Genomic DNA, 14,870 nt, shown 5'->3' on the forward strand with positions numbered 1-14,870 from the left:
ATTAATTTTACGGCTTTTGGTGGTAAACAACATTTGTTATTGCACATTCTAACCGAAAAGGATTTAGATATCCTAGCAACCAACATGAGACTTCCTCAAATGCTTAAAATAACACTATATCTATATGCAATTTTAAAATAAAACCTTTTCGGCTTTTAGGGCTAGAGGCAAATTTGAGTTATTTTGAAAACAAATTGCGGGAAAATATTTTCCAAAAAGCTTTAAAATGACACTCTTTGTTTTTTTCAGCATGCGATGAGGCAAGATGTTTTTGTGATATAAACAAAGATGTACATGCGAACATTACATGTTTGCCACTCGCCCGCAATTTGCAAATTAAACTGAAATTTGCTCATTGTACCTAGAATAATAAATGTAAGATTTGAATAGCAAAACTTTCGGTTAATTGCATAACGAAAATTTTAAAATACTCGTGAGTTAGAATAAAAGAACTTAATATCCGTGGGAAGCTAAGCGTTGGTGGGATTTCTTATGACGCAAGTCAAATTTTGTTTTCTAATTCCACTACCGCGCACTTTCTGCGAGGGGGTTTTTGAGCGGAAAAAAATGTTTGTTTCTTAGGACCAAGGCGGCCTCCTGGTGAATGAATGAGATCTGAGGAATAAAAATCTACCGAAAGTCACGGACGGGTTCAATCTCAAACAACAATATCTGATTTTTAAGAGCTAATGAAACTAGAATGTCAAATATCCCGGTAACATCCTGCTCTCAGGTTTTTTAAGGTGAAAATTTGATTGCACAAATAAAGATGGCTAACTGAATGTTACACATGTAAAAGAGTTTTTAGATGATCGTTACTTTGGGGCAAACTTTTATTTCAACAATCTAAGATAAACTGGTTTTATCAATAATTTTTATCCACTATTCGTAAAGCGATTATCTTTTGTTTTTTGTACTGTGGTTCTGGCAAAACAATCTATTTTGAAATTATGTGAAATGTAGAAATCATTGAGTCTGCAAACTTTATTATAATCGATAAAATAATCTGAAACAACTGCAAGCGAGACACTATTCCTGCGAAGCATCTGTCATTAATTAATCACAAATCAAATTTACGTTTCACAACAACATTTTCCTTGCAAAAGAAAATGCGATGTTTTAAACAGATACCTCTTCTGTTATTGATAAACATTTTCACCCCATGCTGTTTTGGGCACAAATATTTGTTTGCTTTAGTTAAAAAAGGAAAGATTAATTGCCATAATTGTACTATTCTTTTCCAGAACTCTCGCAATTGTTGAATATCTTGGGAGATAATTTCAGTATCATCATACTCAATCTATGTCAATAAATTCTTGTCTACCCATTATTTTTAAGGGATCTTACATCACACATACAATTTATCATCTTATCGTCTCTGGCCATAAAGTACTTACATCACTTAAGATGTGGAAAACTTCCACAATATTCAATCAGATTTATATTCAGTTTGAATATCATGTTTTCAACAGTTATTTACAGCTAAAAAATTTAATTTTGCAGCAATACCCAATTTTCGTACAATTTTGTTTAATAGTGAAAACTAAAAAAAAATGTTCTCTAATTTGTGATTGGAAATTACTATAAATATCATTTTTATAACTCTAGATATTTATCATGTAAGACAGTAGGTTAGTTGTAGGTCCTCTATTTTTTCGATCACTCGGTTTGATTCCTAAATTACATCTTAAAGAAAGGCGAAAGCTTTCCAGAGCAATAGCTGAAAAATTGTTTATTCTACTTCTTATTCACGATTGCCGCCATGATGGCTTTTCTATTTTAATGCAAATTACCCACGCAATTTCTGTGGGGCATAAAACTTAAAATCGGGAGATTTTAAAAGATTTTTGTGTATTATGATGAATTTCTTCACGTTTTGTATTGGTGCTTACGGCATTGCAGTAAATGATGGGCTAGTTTTTTGACGCGTTTGTGAAAAAAAAAACGACTTTTGTACTTTACAGGCCAGGGATGGGTTGTTCAAAGCACGATTAATCTAATCCAGGATTATCGTGAATTTTGATATCAGTCTCTTAACTTTTCAGTGAGGTTTTCTGTTTATATTTGCTGTTCTCCAGTTTTGACGTCGTCTAATCTCAAACTTCACAAAAAATAGGCAATAAAAGAACTTTATACAAGACAAATTGAACCCTCGATCAACTTTTAAACTTGGGTTAGTGTAAAACGGCTACCAAACAACCCGACCCTCAACATAAAGTAAGCATTGTAGTCTTAAAAACACATCCATCCTAAAACCCGACCCTCAACATAAAGTAAGCATTGTAGTCTTAAAAACACATCCATCCTAAAACCAGATTAATTGCCAGGCTGGTACAACGGCAGGAGGGCAAAATTCATTGGAAAATAAATGTTGACCTACTGCCGCTGTACCAGCCTTGCATCTGATTTTATTAACACTTAGAGTGACCTCTGGTACGAGCATTTCTTAAACAAGAGATCCAGCAACAGTCAAGCCAAAAAGTTTTATTCCTTGTTGCTTGGTCCCCTGCATCCAAGCTATTTTTGTGCATCCATCACAGTTAACTATTCTCTATTAGATAGTATTAGGTTATGCTGATTTTTCAAAAATTGTCTTCTTTGATGAGTTTGCCCCCAGCCAGCTGACAACATGGCTAATTTGCGTTATAAAATGAAACATGGCCTAGTGCACGCTCTGTTTTTGACCTTCCCTCCTTCAAAAGTGTTCTATGGGACCACCCGAGATACTCTCATTGACTCAATGTTCGATTCGCCCACTGGGACTGATTTCAAATGTAAAGCATGCCAGGTAGGGAATTGCACTGAAGGTGGCTGGTAACGGTTTCCCACAGTTTTTAACACTTATACTATGATGGATTAGTTCTACTCACTACTTAACCTCTTCGCACCTCGGAGAGGACGCTTGAGGTCATAAAATTGGATTAATGGATCAATATTACTACTATTTATCATTTCTGTGGGAGGTGCAGTGGCCTAATAGTTAGCGCACTAGACTCCGAGTCAAATGGCCCGGGTTCGAGGCCTGGCCGGGGCGCTGCGTTGTGTTCTTGGGCAAGACACTTTACTCTCACAGTGCCTCTCTCCACCCAGGTGTATAAATGGGTACCGGAAAATTTACTGCTGGGGGATAACCCTGCGATGGACTAGCATCCCATCCAGGGGAGGGTAGCAATACTCTCAGCCGCTTAATGCCACGGAAACCGGGATAAGCTCCGGCTGTATGGGCCACTTGGCTCGGACACAGACTTTAACTTTACCTTTTGTGAACAACTCGTATTGTCATTTTTGACATAGAAGGTTATTATGGCAAATCTTGTAATCCGGAGGTCCCGGGTTCAAATCCTCCTCCCTGCCAATGGATGATTTTGTATTAGGTAGTCTGGAATTTAACTCCACGCTTTGTACATATAACCAACCGGTCAGCCTCCTGCCAGTTGGGATTTCATAGCTGTTATTACATTGTTTTTTTAATTATCTATTTAGGGCCACAGTGTATACTACTCGGATTTAATTTATTGTGTTTACCCTTATATTTAAAGTTTTTTTTTAGTTTTCAAAATGTCGTGAAATTTACATACAGCCATGAGGTCTGTCTTTGGGGCAATGTAACACACGCAAACTTGAGCTATATGGGTTTTCCAATTGTGTTTACCACAGTACCAGCTCTTATATTTCTTGACAAAGAAGAACGCTTCCTAATTTGATGGGTATTCCTGTGATCTCTTGGGATCATTTTAAAATTTTACTTTTAACTTTTAAGGCTCTTAATGGCATGGCTCCAACTTATATTAGTAACTTAATTAAGGTAAGGAAGCACGCACGCTATTCACTGCGCTCTATAAATTCAGGTACGCTTTTAGTGTACCCAGAAGGGAAAATGAAAAAGTCTTTTGGTGAAAAATCTTTCAGTGTCAGTGCGCCTACACTTTGGAATGCGCTTCCAGCTAGCCTTCGTAATATTAGTTCTATTTTTAGTTTTAAATCTCGTCTTAAAACATATCTTTTTAAATTAGCTTTTTTTAACTTTTAGATCTAGTCAATAATGTGTATATAGTTAGTATATTTTAATATTTTTAAGTTTTAATATTGTAATGCGCTTTTGCTCATTTACATATTAAAAAGCGCAATATAAATTCATAAATTATTATTATAAGACAAGCGGGCTGAGTTTATCGTTCGTCTTTTTCAGCGCCATTTTCGCCATTTTGGTATGAAGGTTAATAAATGAGGTCCCAAAACTCGTCGTGCACCGCATGCCTTTTCGCATTTCCCCCTCCCTAGTCTCTTTTCATTTACTCTTTACGCCGACCACGTGACTAAAAATACGCGGGCTCTTAGGGCGGGAATTGCGCAGTGGGCACCATTTTCGTGAAATTTCGTGAAAACTACGCATGCGCTTAAACTGCAACAAAAGGACCTAGAAAGTCGCCAGAGAGCGTTTACACGAACTTGTTTTCCGGAACAAAGCATTAATTACCCGTGCCCATACCAGGTAGTCTTCGTTCCCTCAAAAATATTGGGCACTGGTGCCACAAAGCATCGAGGCCGATACGTTTACACGCCGATATTTTGTCGTGCGCAGTGTTAATTGTGACGGCTTGTAAACAACGTGACGGATATGGATGTCTGTGTTGCAAAGGGATAAGGGATAAGGGTTTTGAATACTGGAATCAGTGAACAAAGCAAACGTTCTGCATCGCATTAGCCTGCGAATACAGCCGCCTCTCATTCGCGTCCCGCAACGAAGAACGAAACACGAAGAGAGACGTCTGCGATTTACGGCCAGAAATTCCATACTGATGACGTAAATCTGTCCAGAATCCGGACAGGAGCGCTGATTGGTCAGCTAGTTAATTTACATAATGTATGCGAAATATAACACTTCATTACACGAACGGTAAAAAACCGGATGTTATTGCGGACAAAAAGTTGACCGGGGGAAGGATCGTGAAACTACACCGAAGCTATAGCTTAGAATTTATAAAATATCTATAATTCATATGTAATTGGGGAACAAAAAGAAACTGCTTTATAACAAGATGAACGACCTCAAAGATGTACAGAAAGGACGCGCCACAGCGGCCGTTAAAAATAGATCAATTTTGTCACCTAACTTTTATTGTTGACATAAAGGCAGCCGGCAAAACAAACAAGCAACAAAAATGTGAAATACAGATAACCTGAACGACCTGAACCATCCACAACCAAAGAATAAATGCTACAGAAAAACAGAATTTTAATTTGACAAACAGCGGGGAAAAGAGAAACTAACTCAGAAGAATTGTTATGATCGTTGCGGTATCGGTATTTACGGCCCAACACCTCCAAAACAATGTCATCTAGTGATTTCGCAGCTTATTTTTCCAAATTTTACTAATGTGCAACTCGTATAGGGATTTCTAATTTTCGCGATGAAGTTGTCCGGTGTAAATGACCCCTAAATATGTCCTTGACTGCCTTGAAAGTGTTTGTGATCAAGTCTCCGCCGGAGACAAGCGACAGCTGGAAATGCGTCTGGGTTCGCAGGCTAGTAATGTGCGGCTGAAAGCAAAAAATATAATTATGCAAGACCAACTGCGTGTAGCCTGAGTATCAGGCTTTTCTAAGGGGTAGGGGGAAAAGGAAGGAGCGCGGACTTTCCTTTCCTACCCTCCCCTTTCCCCTTAGGAAGACCTGATACTCAGGTTAAACTGCGTGTGGTGTGGGAAATCTAATTAGTGGTTAACGTCATCAGTATGGAATTTCTGGCCGTGAATGGCAGACGTCTCTCTTCGTGTTTCGCTCTTCGTTGCGGGACGCGAATGAGAGGCGGCTGTATTCGCAGGCTAGCATCGTATCTTCTTAAATTTAGAAATTGAAAGCCTTTTTTTAATCGGGGGATGTTCCTACTTGGTATTAATACATTATGACAACACCTTCACGTTTTAAGCGAGGACTGTACAGCGTGACAAAGAGAAGACCCGTTAGGATCGCTGTCGCCTACGTATTTTCTCTGGTGATCGGAATTCTGTTGTTGAAGAAATTGTCTCAACAAGGTATGTCGATTGCAAGTTAATTTTGTGACTTGTTTATACATATAAGTTGATTTATGAATGTACTTGCGACGTTATTTAAACGATTTAACGTGAGTAATAGCTTTCGTGATTCAGTACAGTTAACGTGGTTATATTTGTCCCTATCTGACGGCTTCTGTAGCCTTACTTTGATTTAAAATTACATTAAACGTCAAATATGCCAAGGATGGCTACTTATTATAGATGTGCTGTAATTCCTATGGTTAACCTTTCTTTATTCTCCAATGGAAGTTGATGCCAATGGCAACATTTTATAACTAAGCTATATCATATATAGTTGAGTTCAAAGGAGTTATTCAGAGATTATGGATCTTGAAAAAATAGCCAATATCTTTTTAAGTTCGTAGTTTCTAATCCGTCTCATTTTCTCAAATCGTTAATCACCCTTTTTTCTTTATTTTTTGGTTATCATTATCACTTTTCGCCTTTGTAAACAGTCATTTAAATTTTCCTTCAATTTGAAGCTAATTTTGCACGTCGGAAAAGCCCGGGTTCAATATATCGAGGCATAACTCCATTAATATCGCAATCGAGGCTATTTTAGCATGAAAACACAACATACAACCCCCGAGCAATATTTTACAACATACTAAAATATTAGAACATTATTTCCTTAACCCCGAACATTCAATCTTTGTGCGTTTGATGCTATGCTGAATCATCTTTGTTCAGGAAATTACTGATGCTGGTCTGTTACCAGTACGTTTTAAGAGGGAACCCGTCAGGACTTCGAGTATTAATTGGACAAAATTATGTACCAAAATTACTCACATCTTATTGCAAACTTTTGTGTTACTGTTTCAAATATCTTGTCATAAAGCCCGGGCCAAAGGAGGATGAGAGACTGAGTTGATGAGAGTTTAAACTTTCACTCTCGTTTGGCATGGAACTCTCATGCACTCTCATCGACTTTGAACGTGGTTAAATTTTTGATGAGAGACGATAAGAGTTTTCTCTCGTTTGGCCCGAGTTGATGATAGTCGATGAAAGCTGACGTAAACTCTAACAACACCAAACATCGAAAACAAATTTTGAAGCTGCACTGAATTCCACTGAATTGCTTAAAATACGATTTTACGAAGTAGCTACACGTGAGATTTTACCTATATCAGTATAGTTTTCATGGTTATTGTGAACTTTGAAATTCATTTTTTCGGGCTCTGATAAGAAATTGTTTTTGCTGGTATCACGGATAATTACTCACGTCTTTAAAAAGGGTTATTCTGGTACTCGATTTTTTCCAAATAAAATTAAGTAATATTACTCGATTTCCTGATGAATTCTGTCATAAAACGTTTGTTTTAATTGTTTTCATTAAATTTAATCCCGCAGGAAACAGCTGGGCCCTACACTTTGCCCTTACCCTCAGACACTTTATCTTTTTTATGTTGTGCGACCAGTTTTGTCACGTTATATCTCTTAGCATTTTGATATGGTTAGCCTAAAACAGGCGTGTTTTCACGAGCGAAAGTTTAATAAGAATTTTTTTTGCTTATCGTTAATTGCTGGTCTTTCATAAAATAGTGGTTCATTAAAGCTTAAAATATTTTTTCCTAACATTAAAGTACTTGCACTGAAGAAGACCAGCTCTGCTAGTTGAAATATTTGCCAATAAATCTTGCCCTCCTGCCGTTGTATCAGCCTTGCAATCGATCTGGTTTTATTAACACTTAGAGTGACGACTGGTACGAGCTTTTCTTAAACAAGAGATACGGCAACAAACAAGCCAAGTAGTTTTCTGCTTCGTTGCTTGGTCTTCTGCATCCAAACTGCTTTTTTCAATTTTAGATGTATCAAAAGTTTATAGCTTTTTGCATTAAGTACTTCTGTTTTTTTTTTCGCTTTCATTTGGCCCCGACTAAAGCCTGGTTCTCATATTATCGTCCCGATCGTCTCTGTCGCTTCTGTCGCTTCAAAAAGTTTGCTTGCTCCAATCACCTCAGACTTTGCAAACGACAGAAGCGACAGAGACGATCGGGACGATCATATGAGAACCAGCCTTAAAGGTCAAATGAACAGAAATTTCAAAATGCCATTTTAACCAACAAAACCCTAAAACTATCCATTATTGAGTAAAATTAAAAAAAAATTTTTGCTTTCCAAGCCTTAAAGCGTGAATAACAGCAAAAAATACGAAGATTTCCGAAGGGTTCACGAAAACGTATTTGAATGACTGCGCACTGAAATGGAAGGAATGGAACGAGTTTTTGACGTCATAATTGGTGTTTTTCAAGACAACCGCAGACCAATTCCACAGACCGCACCGACGGCAACGTCTGGTGGAAAATGAATTTATATTTTATTTGAGAATCTCGCAACTTTCAGGACATATTCTGCTTATTTATTGGTATAAGAACTAGCTCCCGCTGAATATTCAAAGAGAGCGTTTAACCTCAAATAGAAAAACCAAATATGAGCCGTCGTGGCTGACGTTGTCCAACATAAGCAGAACTTCGTCATTTTACGTTGTTGTTCGGCAGAGAACGGCTTTGAGTGTACTAAGATTCAAAACGCGCGTGCATAGTTAACGCACGTGCAGATAATTCTGCTCATTAACGTAAAATGCTAATGAGAAGAACAATAGAGATTCCTGATTGGTTTTTATACCGGCGTGCATTCTACCTGTCTCACATGATTATGCAGAACGACAGCAAACAAAACTTAAAGCTTTTTTTGAGCTTTAGCTATTTTACTAAAAAAATGCGCGTCTCTGAACAACAACCAACAATGAATCAACTGAAAAAGGGCCGAACAGAACGAAATAACTGCTCGAAATATCACTAAAAACATTTATTTAAATTCTAACGTGCGGTCTGCGGAATCGTTCTGCGGTCGTCTTCCAAAACACCAATTATGACGTCACAAGTTTTTACTTTCCGACAATTTTTCCGAGCACTCTACGATAATGAAGGCCTAAAAAAACACTTTTCAACTTGCTATATCTCTGCGATGCAATGTCCGATTACTTTGAAACTTTGGGATATGTTTATTTGGCTCTTAATAAACACATGGACAAAAAATAAAAAAAATCGAAATTTCTGTTCATTTGACCTTTAAAGGTTCGAGGAAGACGGGATATATACCTACTTGTTCGATCACAGCTTCTCAAATTAAAGTGATTGCATTAAAGGGGGTCAAGCTTTAAGCTAAGTGTAGTTGCGCATTGAATAAAGTTATATTATCTTATCTTAAGTACAAAGCATTCTTGACATTCAGATTCGATTTACAGTACCAGATACATATTTACATCCATTACAAGTTAAAACGTGCGTTTTAACCACAGGGCACAGAGGAGTCAAGTTTGTCCGCAATTCAAAATCTCTACCGTGCAAAACAACCGTCAAAGCGATCGTTTAAAAGCGTACGTGATATATACAGCGCCGTCATGCGATACTTGTTTACAGATCGTCTGGTAATATCGGCTTGTCTCTCTGGTAACGCCCACAAACATTGCTGTCTGCGAATGTCGCATGAGGGTACGAATACGATATCACCAGACCAGACGATCTGTAAACAAGTATCGCATGACGGCGCTGTATATATCACGTACGCTTTTAAACGATCGCTTTGACGGTTGTTTTGCACGGTAGAGATTTTGAATTGCGGACAAACTTGACTCCTCTGTGCCTTGTGAATTTGGGAGATGTATTTAGCGAGTATTATTTTCGCGGTTTCACAAAAAAAGTGAATAAATTGTATTTAATTTTGCATTGTCAAAGCATTTATGATCTCCCAAACCCGTGTTGCCATGGTTACATCATAGTATGAGCCATCTTGCACCTCTAAGAAAGTTCACTACTGATGCCAAGTTTCATAAATATCACCTTTATATTTTCAGAGATATTCTCGATTTTGTTATCCATCTTTTAGTGGAACAATTTATGACGTCATCACTTTCCTCATTTGCATAACACAAAAACGTGAATATCTCCTAAACGAAAGAAGATCTTTCAAAACGGTAAACGCCATTCTTCTTTATTTGTAAAAGTCTTTCAAATAAGCATTAATTAATTTTTACTTCATAGGAACTTTAATTAATTACAAGCGCGTGTAAAGTTGCATGTACCAAATTACTGTACACCCAATCAAAGGAAGCATGTATTCGAAAACGAGACCAGAAAAATACAAATTCAAGGACAAAAAGTGACAATTTTAATGCAGAGCAAGTACGTAACCAGAATGCCAGTGACTCGCAGCTTGTAGAATTCATGTATTGTTTCTTCTGTAATATGGTATTAAATTTCGTGCGTTTAATTTTCGCGAATTTTTTTTTTTTTTTTTTCGCAAGTATAAATTTTCGCGATTTTTTCCAAAAAACAAAAATCGCGAAATTAAATACCCGCGAAAATTAGTAAGAATAAGGAACATGTTGTCTCAGTGAAGCATTCTCTTGTTTCATTTGCCTTCTTCCATAGATACTCAGGACGAAAAGTTTGTCACACTGGACTCTCCAGTTAACGATGCATACGAACAGCCACCAGTAAGTACTGACCTAAAACCAAGGCGTTTTTTTATTGAGTGAGAAAAATAATCTCCAATTACATTGGTTTTGTTTTACTCTGTTTTGTGATTGGTTTAAAAAACTCGCACCACTTTCTCAACCAATCAGAAGTAAAACAAAAACCAATCGTGACACGCCCGCACACGTTTTCCCACGCTTCGCGCTGGCTGCATGTGTTTGCATTGGTTCACTGGATTTTCTGTGCTTTTGCGATTGGCCAGGGTAAATACTTTGGTTTTAGTTATATGACAATCAAACGAAAATTGCTCTCATAAAGGAAAACGTCCTGTAATAAGAGGACACTGGCTCCGTCGCCGACGAAATTACACTGATGATGAATTGTTGATTGGCCGCCAATACTTAAAAATTACAATGGCAAAGACGTAGTGACCATCCTAACAATCGAATGAACCAATCAAAACAAACATCTATCGCGAACCAATCAAAATTGACCTCCTTAATGCAGGACGTGGAAAAAAAAATACGTAATACTTTGTCTCATACATATATGACAGTGGTTTGTTTGTCGGACTCCCTGTCGAGAGGTCTGAGTGCGAGCCTGACAGAAGTCGTTGCGTTGTGTTCCTCAGGACCATGAGCTATAGGATAAGTGGAGTTTTTTCTAAATTAAAAGCCAATATCTTACCACTACTCTGTTTACTACTTTGGTTGTTCGATCGCAACACATGGGTAACCAGGCTTTTATTCCACCAAGAAGACCTGGATGCTAAACTAATTTGCATTTGGTGTTACGGCGAATAATAAAAACACTGGGTAGGAAAAACTTTTACTGTTGCTAGGAGATTGTGGTTTTTGGCCAATCACTAAACCGGACAAACAATGGGTATTGTTTTTTAATTTCGTGTTGAGCTCGTAAGATCAACGAGCACTCTCAATCCCCTTGTGAGGTATGAAAAAGGCGACAAACTTTAGCCTTTCCCCACATGGACGAAGAAAGGTTTGGCAACCGGAAATGTAGTTTGGTTTATTTTGGAGATGTTCGCAACTCAACGGTGGAAAAAAATGTAAATTTCGTATAGTGTTTTGGTCGTTGTCGTTATTTTTGAAGGTTTTCGATATGGAGTAAGCTGGAGTTGTCTTAAATTGCCTAAACAAGCAACGAGAGACTTTTAACCGGTGCAGCATGAACGAGAAAACACAGGCGTTGAACGCTACGCGTGTGTTTGTGTGGTCACAAGTTACAAATATGAATATTTAAATCTATTCACTAATTGTTGTTGTGAATATTTAAGCTTCGAAAAAATCGGCATTTACGACTGAGGTTTTGAAATAAAATAAATGAGAAAAATTTCCGCAAAGGGTGGGTTAGTTTTTATGCAGGTTTTTTTGACGAATTTAAGCTTGTAAGAGCGCTTCTTTGTTTAATGTTTTCGACTCGCATATATAATACAATTATTTACATGCGGCGTGCAATTTATTGTCGTCGGAGAATCCACTACTGTTTCTGAAATGTAGCCGATAAAACTTTATTTTCTCCACTCACTACTTCTTTCAACATTAGAACGTCAGATTATGACAGTAAAATAAAGAAAAGTAGTAAGAGCGGGCGAGCCCGTATTATTTCAATTTACTTCAAAGGTGATGTAAATAGTTCTTTACTCCAATTCATAGTCGCAAAATTCAACCATTTAATTAAGCAAGACTCCAACGACTTCGGGTAAACCCATGTTCACCTCATCCCACTCCCTGTGTGAATGAATGATTTCCTTTGTATAACCCCCAGGTGGGCCACCTTTACATTCCTTATAAGGAAAATGGCCACCTTTGGATCTTACGAGCTTCGCACGAAAGAAGGGATTATCTTCCTACCCATGGTATTATACACATAGTCCCAAATGCAAATTAGCTTAGTGGTCCACATGTAGGAATACCTACCCCCAAAGGCATGAAATGGTGCTTTTTGGGGAGTGGCCAGGGGCACTCCAAATGCAAATTAGTTTAGCATCCAGGTCTTGTCGGTTGAATAAAAGCCTGGTTACCCATGTATTGTGATCGAACAACGACAGAAGTAAACAGAGTAGTAAAGAAAAGACTTTAGTGGTAAGATATTAGCTTTTAACTAAGACAAACTCCACTTATCCTATAGCTCATGTCAGGACTAGACACTTTGCTCTCACAGTGCCTGTCTCCAAACATGAGCAATAAATTGTTCCCCGGGTAAACTGTCAGAAAAATGTGATGAGACACACACTAGTTATGCAACGCTTTCGAGTGGTATACCATGGAATATCCCACGAGTCACTTGTATTTTCTCGGTATACACACGAGCCTTTAGGTGAGTGTGTATACTGAGAAAATACAAGTGACAAGTGGGATATCCCATGGTTTACCACGAGAAAGTGTTGCGTAACTATTCTATACCATTCCATAGATAATAGGCTAGACATTAAATTTCGCCGGGTAAAAAGATCACAGTGCACGATGAGAAGGTTGCCTGGGTTGAATACCGTCGAACATACAACGTCTTTTCTGTATTCTGATTAGCTGTATTTTCTATGGCATGGTATAAAGACGAGTAGTCTGCTAATGACAAGCATCTCATCCAGAAGAATTCGATCAGCAACAGAAGCTGACCTTTTAAACAATTGTTGATAGTTGCTCAAAATTTGGCCCTGCTGAGCCTAAACGGAACAGGTCGAATTCGGGCTTACAACTCTGTTCCACTCTACAATTGTTGAAATTTGTTCATATTCTATTTTTTCACAGGTCAATCACGAAAAGCGGCAACATGATCGACTTCAAAAAATACGCAAGTACTGTAACGAGTCCAGAAACAACAAGAAAATCTTTCACGAACTTCCCGATCGAAATCATTTTAACTTTGTTGTCAGCGAGAAGCATAAATTCATCATCTGTTATGTGCCAAAAACTGGATCAAGTCAATGGAAAGATCTTCTTCTTAACATCCTTGCAACTCATCCAGTAACGCCAAATCCTGCCATCTCATTGTTTGATTATAAAATCTTCAAATTTTTGAATGCATATCCATCAGAACAGAGACAAGAGATGCTAAATACTTATCAAACGTTTTTCTTCGTCAGAGAGCCGTTTGAAAGGCTGTTGTCGGCCTACAGGGATAAATTTGTCGGAGAAACCACTCATTTGTACGGAGAAGTGGGAAAGAAAATAGTTCGTGAAGTTCGCGGTGATACAAAAGAAATGGAACAGAGTGTAGGCGAAAGGCCCACTTTTGACGAATTCACTTCTTACATTGACCGGCTGTCCAATTCATCGCTATGGGATATGCACTGGCGACCGTCACACCAAACTTGTTATCCTTGCGCTATTAATTATAACTACGTCGGCTATTTTGACACAATCAAAGAAGACGCAGATAACATTTTGAAGAGACTGGGTTTAGACAAGGAATTTGAATTTCCTTCGTTAAAATCCGGGACTTCAAAACTGCTGGAGACACACTATTCTCAGATTCCACTCGACCGAGTTATCAGACTTGCTGAGATATACCGCGAGGACTTCAAAATGTTTGGTTTCAAGTACCCAGACTCCATCAAAAGGCTTTTTAAGGAGTGGGTTTGATTTTTTAATATTGTACTGTAAAATCGTTAACGTGGGTCGTTAATCGTGGGTGATGCACAAAATCGTGGCCATTGCTTTTTTTCAGCGAATTTTCTATACGATGTAAAAATAACAATAACCTCTTTCAAAGATTTAAAAGGAAATCTATGTTTACAACTCAGCTAACGTGTTCGTGCCCTGAACTGGCTAAACAAGGGCACAGTTGGCCTTTTTTTAAAGGTAAAAACGTGGGCAGCGACTCCCATTGTTACCCACGCGAAACAACTTTTAGTACAGCATTGTTGCAGCAACTGCGTGTTACAAGAGACGATTTCTTAACACAACTTGAAGCCACGCCAACAGAATTAAACTGCCCACACCAAGTGCAATAAGGAGTAAGGCTGTTTTTTTTTTGCAAACACTTTATTTCCACGAGATGCGTAGTTTTAAAACAACCGGTGGTACCACGTTGTCCAACGAACACTAATGATAATATTTTCATTAAAGAAAACAACAACAAAAACTAAAAATCATCACAATACAACATTTGGTTTGTGATATTATTTAATGGTTAAAGATTTTTTTCTGTCTTTAAAATACTGATTTCAATATTTCTGGAGTTTTACTTCTTATAAAAACGTTTTTTCTTGATATCATTTATAGCGCTCAAAAATTAATGTGAATTTTGAATTGTTAGAAAATATCACAGTGCATTGTAACTAGATATTTCCGATTTGAAAAAGCTTTTTTTAAGT

General features: G+C 37.7%; 1 protein-coding gene across 1 annotated transcript; it reads left to right on the forward strand.

Annotated features, from left to right (window-relative positions):
* Positions 1 to 5,763: 5,763 nt before the first annotated feature.
* Positions 5,764 to 14,143, forward strand: LOC144642814 (carbohydrate sulfotransferase 9-like). Its single transcript, XM_078501901.1, has 3 exons — positions 5,764 to 6,035; positions 10,490 to 10,554; positions 13,303 to 14,143. The coding sequence occupies exons 1-3, from the start codon at positions 5,906 to 5,908 to the stop codon at positions 14,134 to 14,136; spliced, it is 1,029 nt and encodes a 342-aa protein (XP_078358027.1). The 5' UTR covers positions 5,764 to 5,905; the 3' UTR covers positions 14,137 to 14,143.
* Positions 14,144 to 14,870: the final 727 nt, after the last annotated feature.

The sequence above is a fragment of the Oculina patagonica genome, chromosome 2 (genome assembly GCF_052425735.1).
Source record: "Oculina patagonica isolate OP01 chromosome 2, crgOcupat, whole genome shotgun sequence".
NCBI lineage: Eukaryota > Metazoa > Cnidaria > Anthozoa > Scleractinia > Oculinidae > Oculina > Oculina patagonica.

Coding starts and splice junctions, on each gene's coding strand:
- LOC144642814 (XM_078501901.1), top strand. CDS start 5,906: ATGACAACACCTTCACGTTTTAAGCGAGGACTGTACAGCGTGACAAAG. Junction 6,036..10,489: donor GAAGAAATTGTCTCAACAAG/GTATGTCGATTG, acceptor CTTCTTCCATAG/ATACTCAGGACGAAAAGTTT. Junction 10,555..13,302: donor ATGCATACGAACAGCCACCA/GTAAGTACTGAC, acceptor ATTTTTTCACAG/GTCAATCACGAAAAGCGGCA.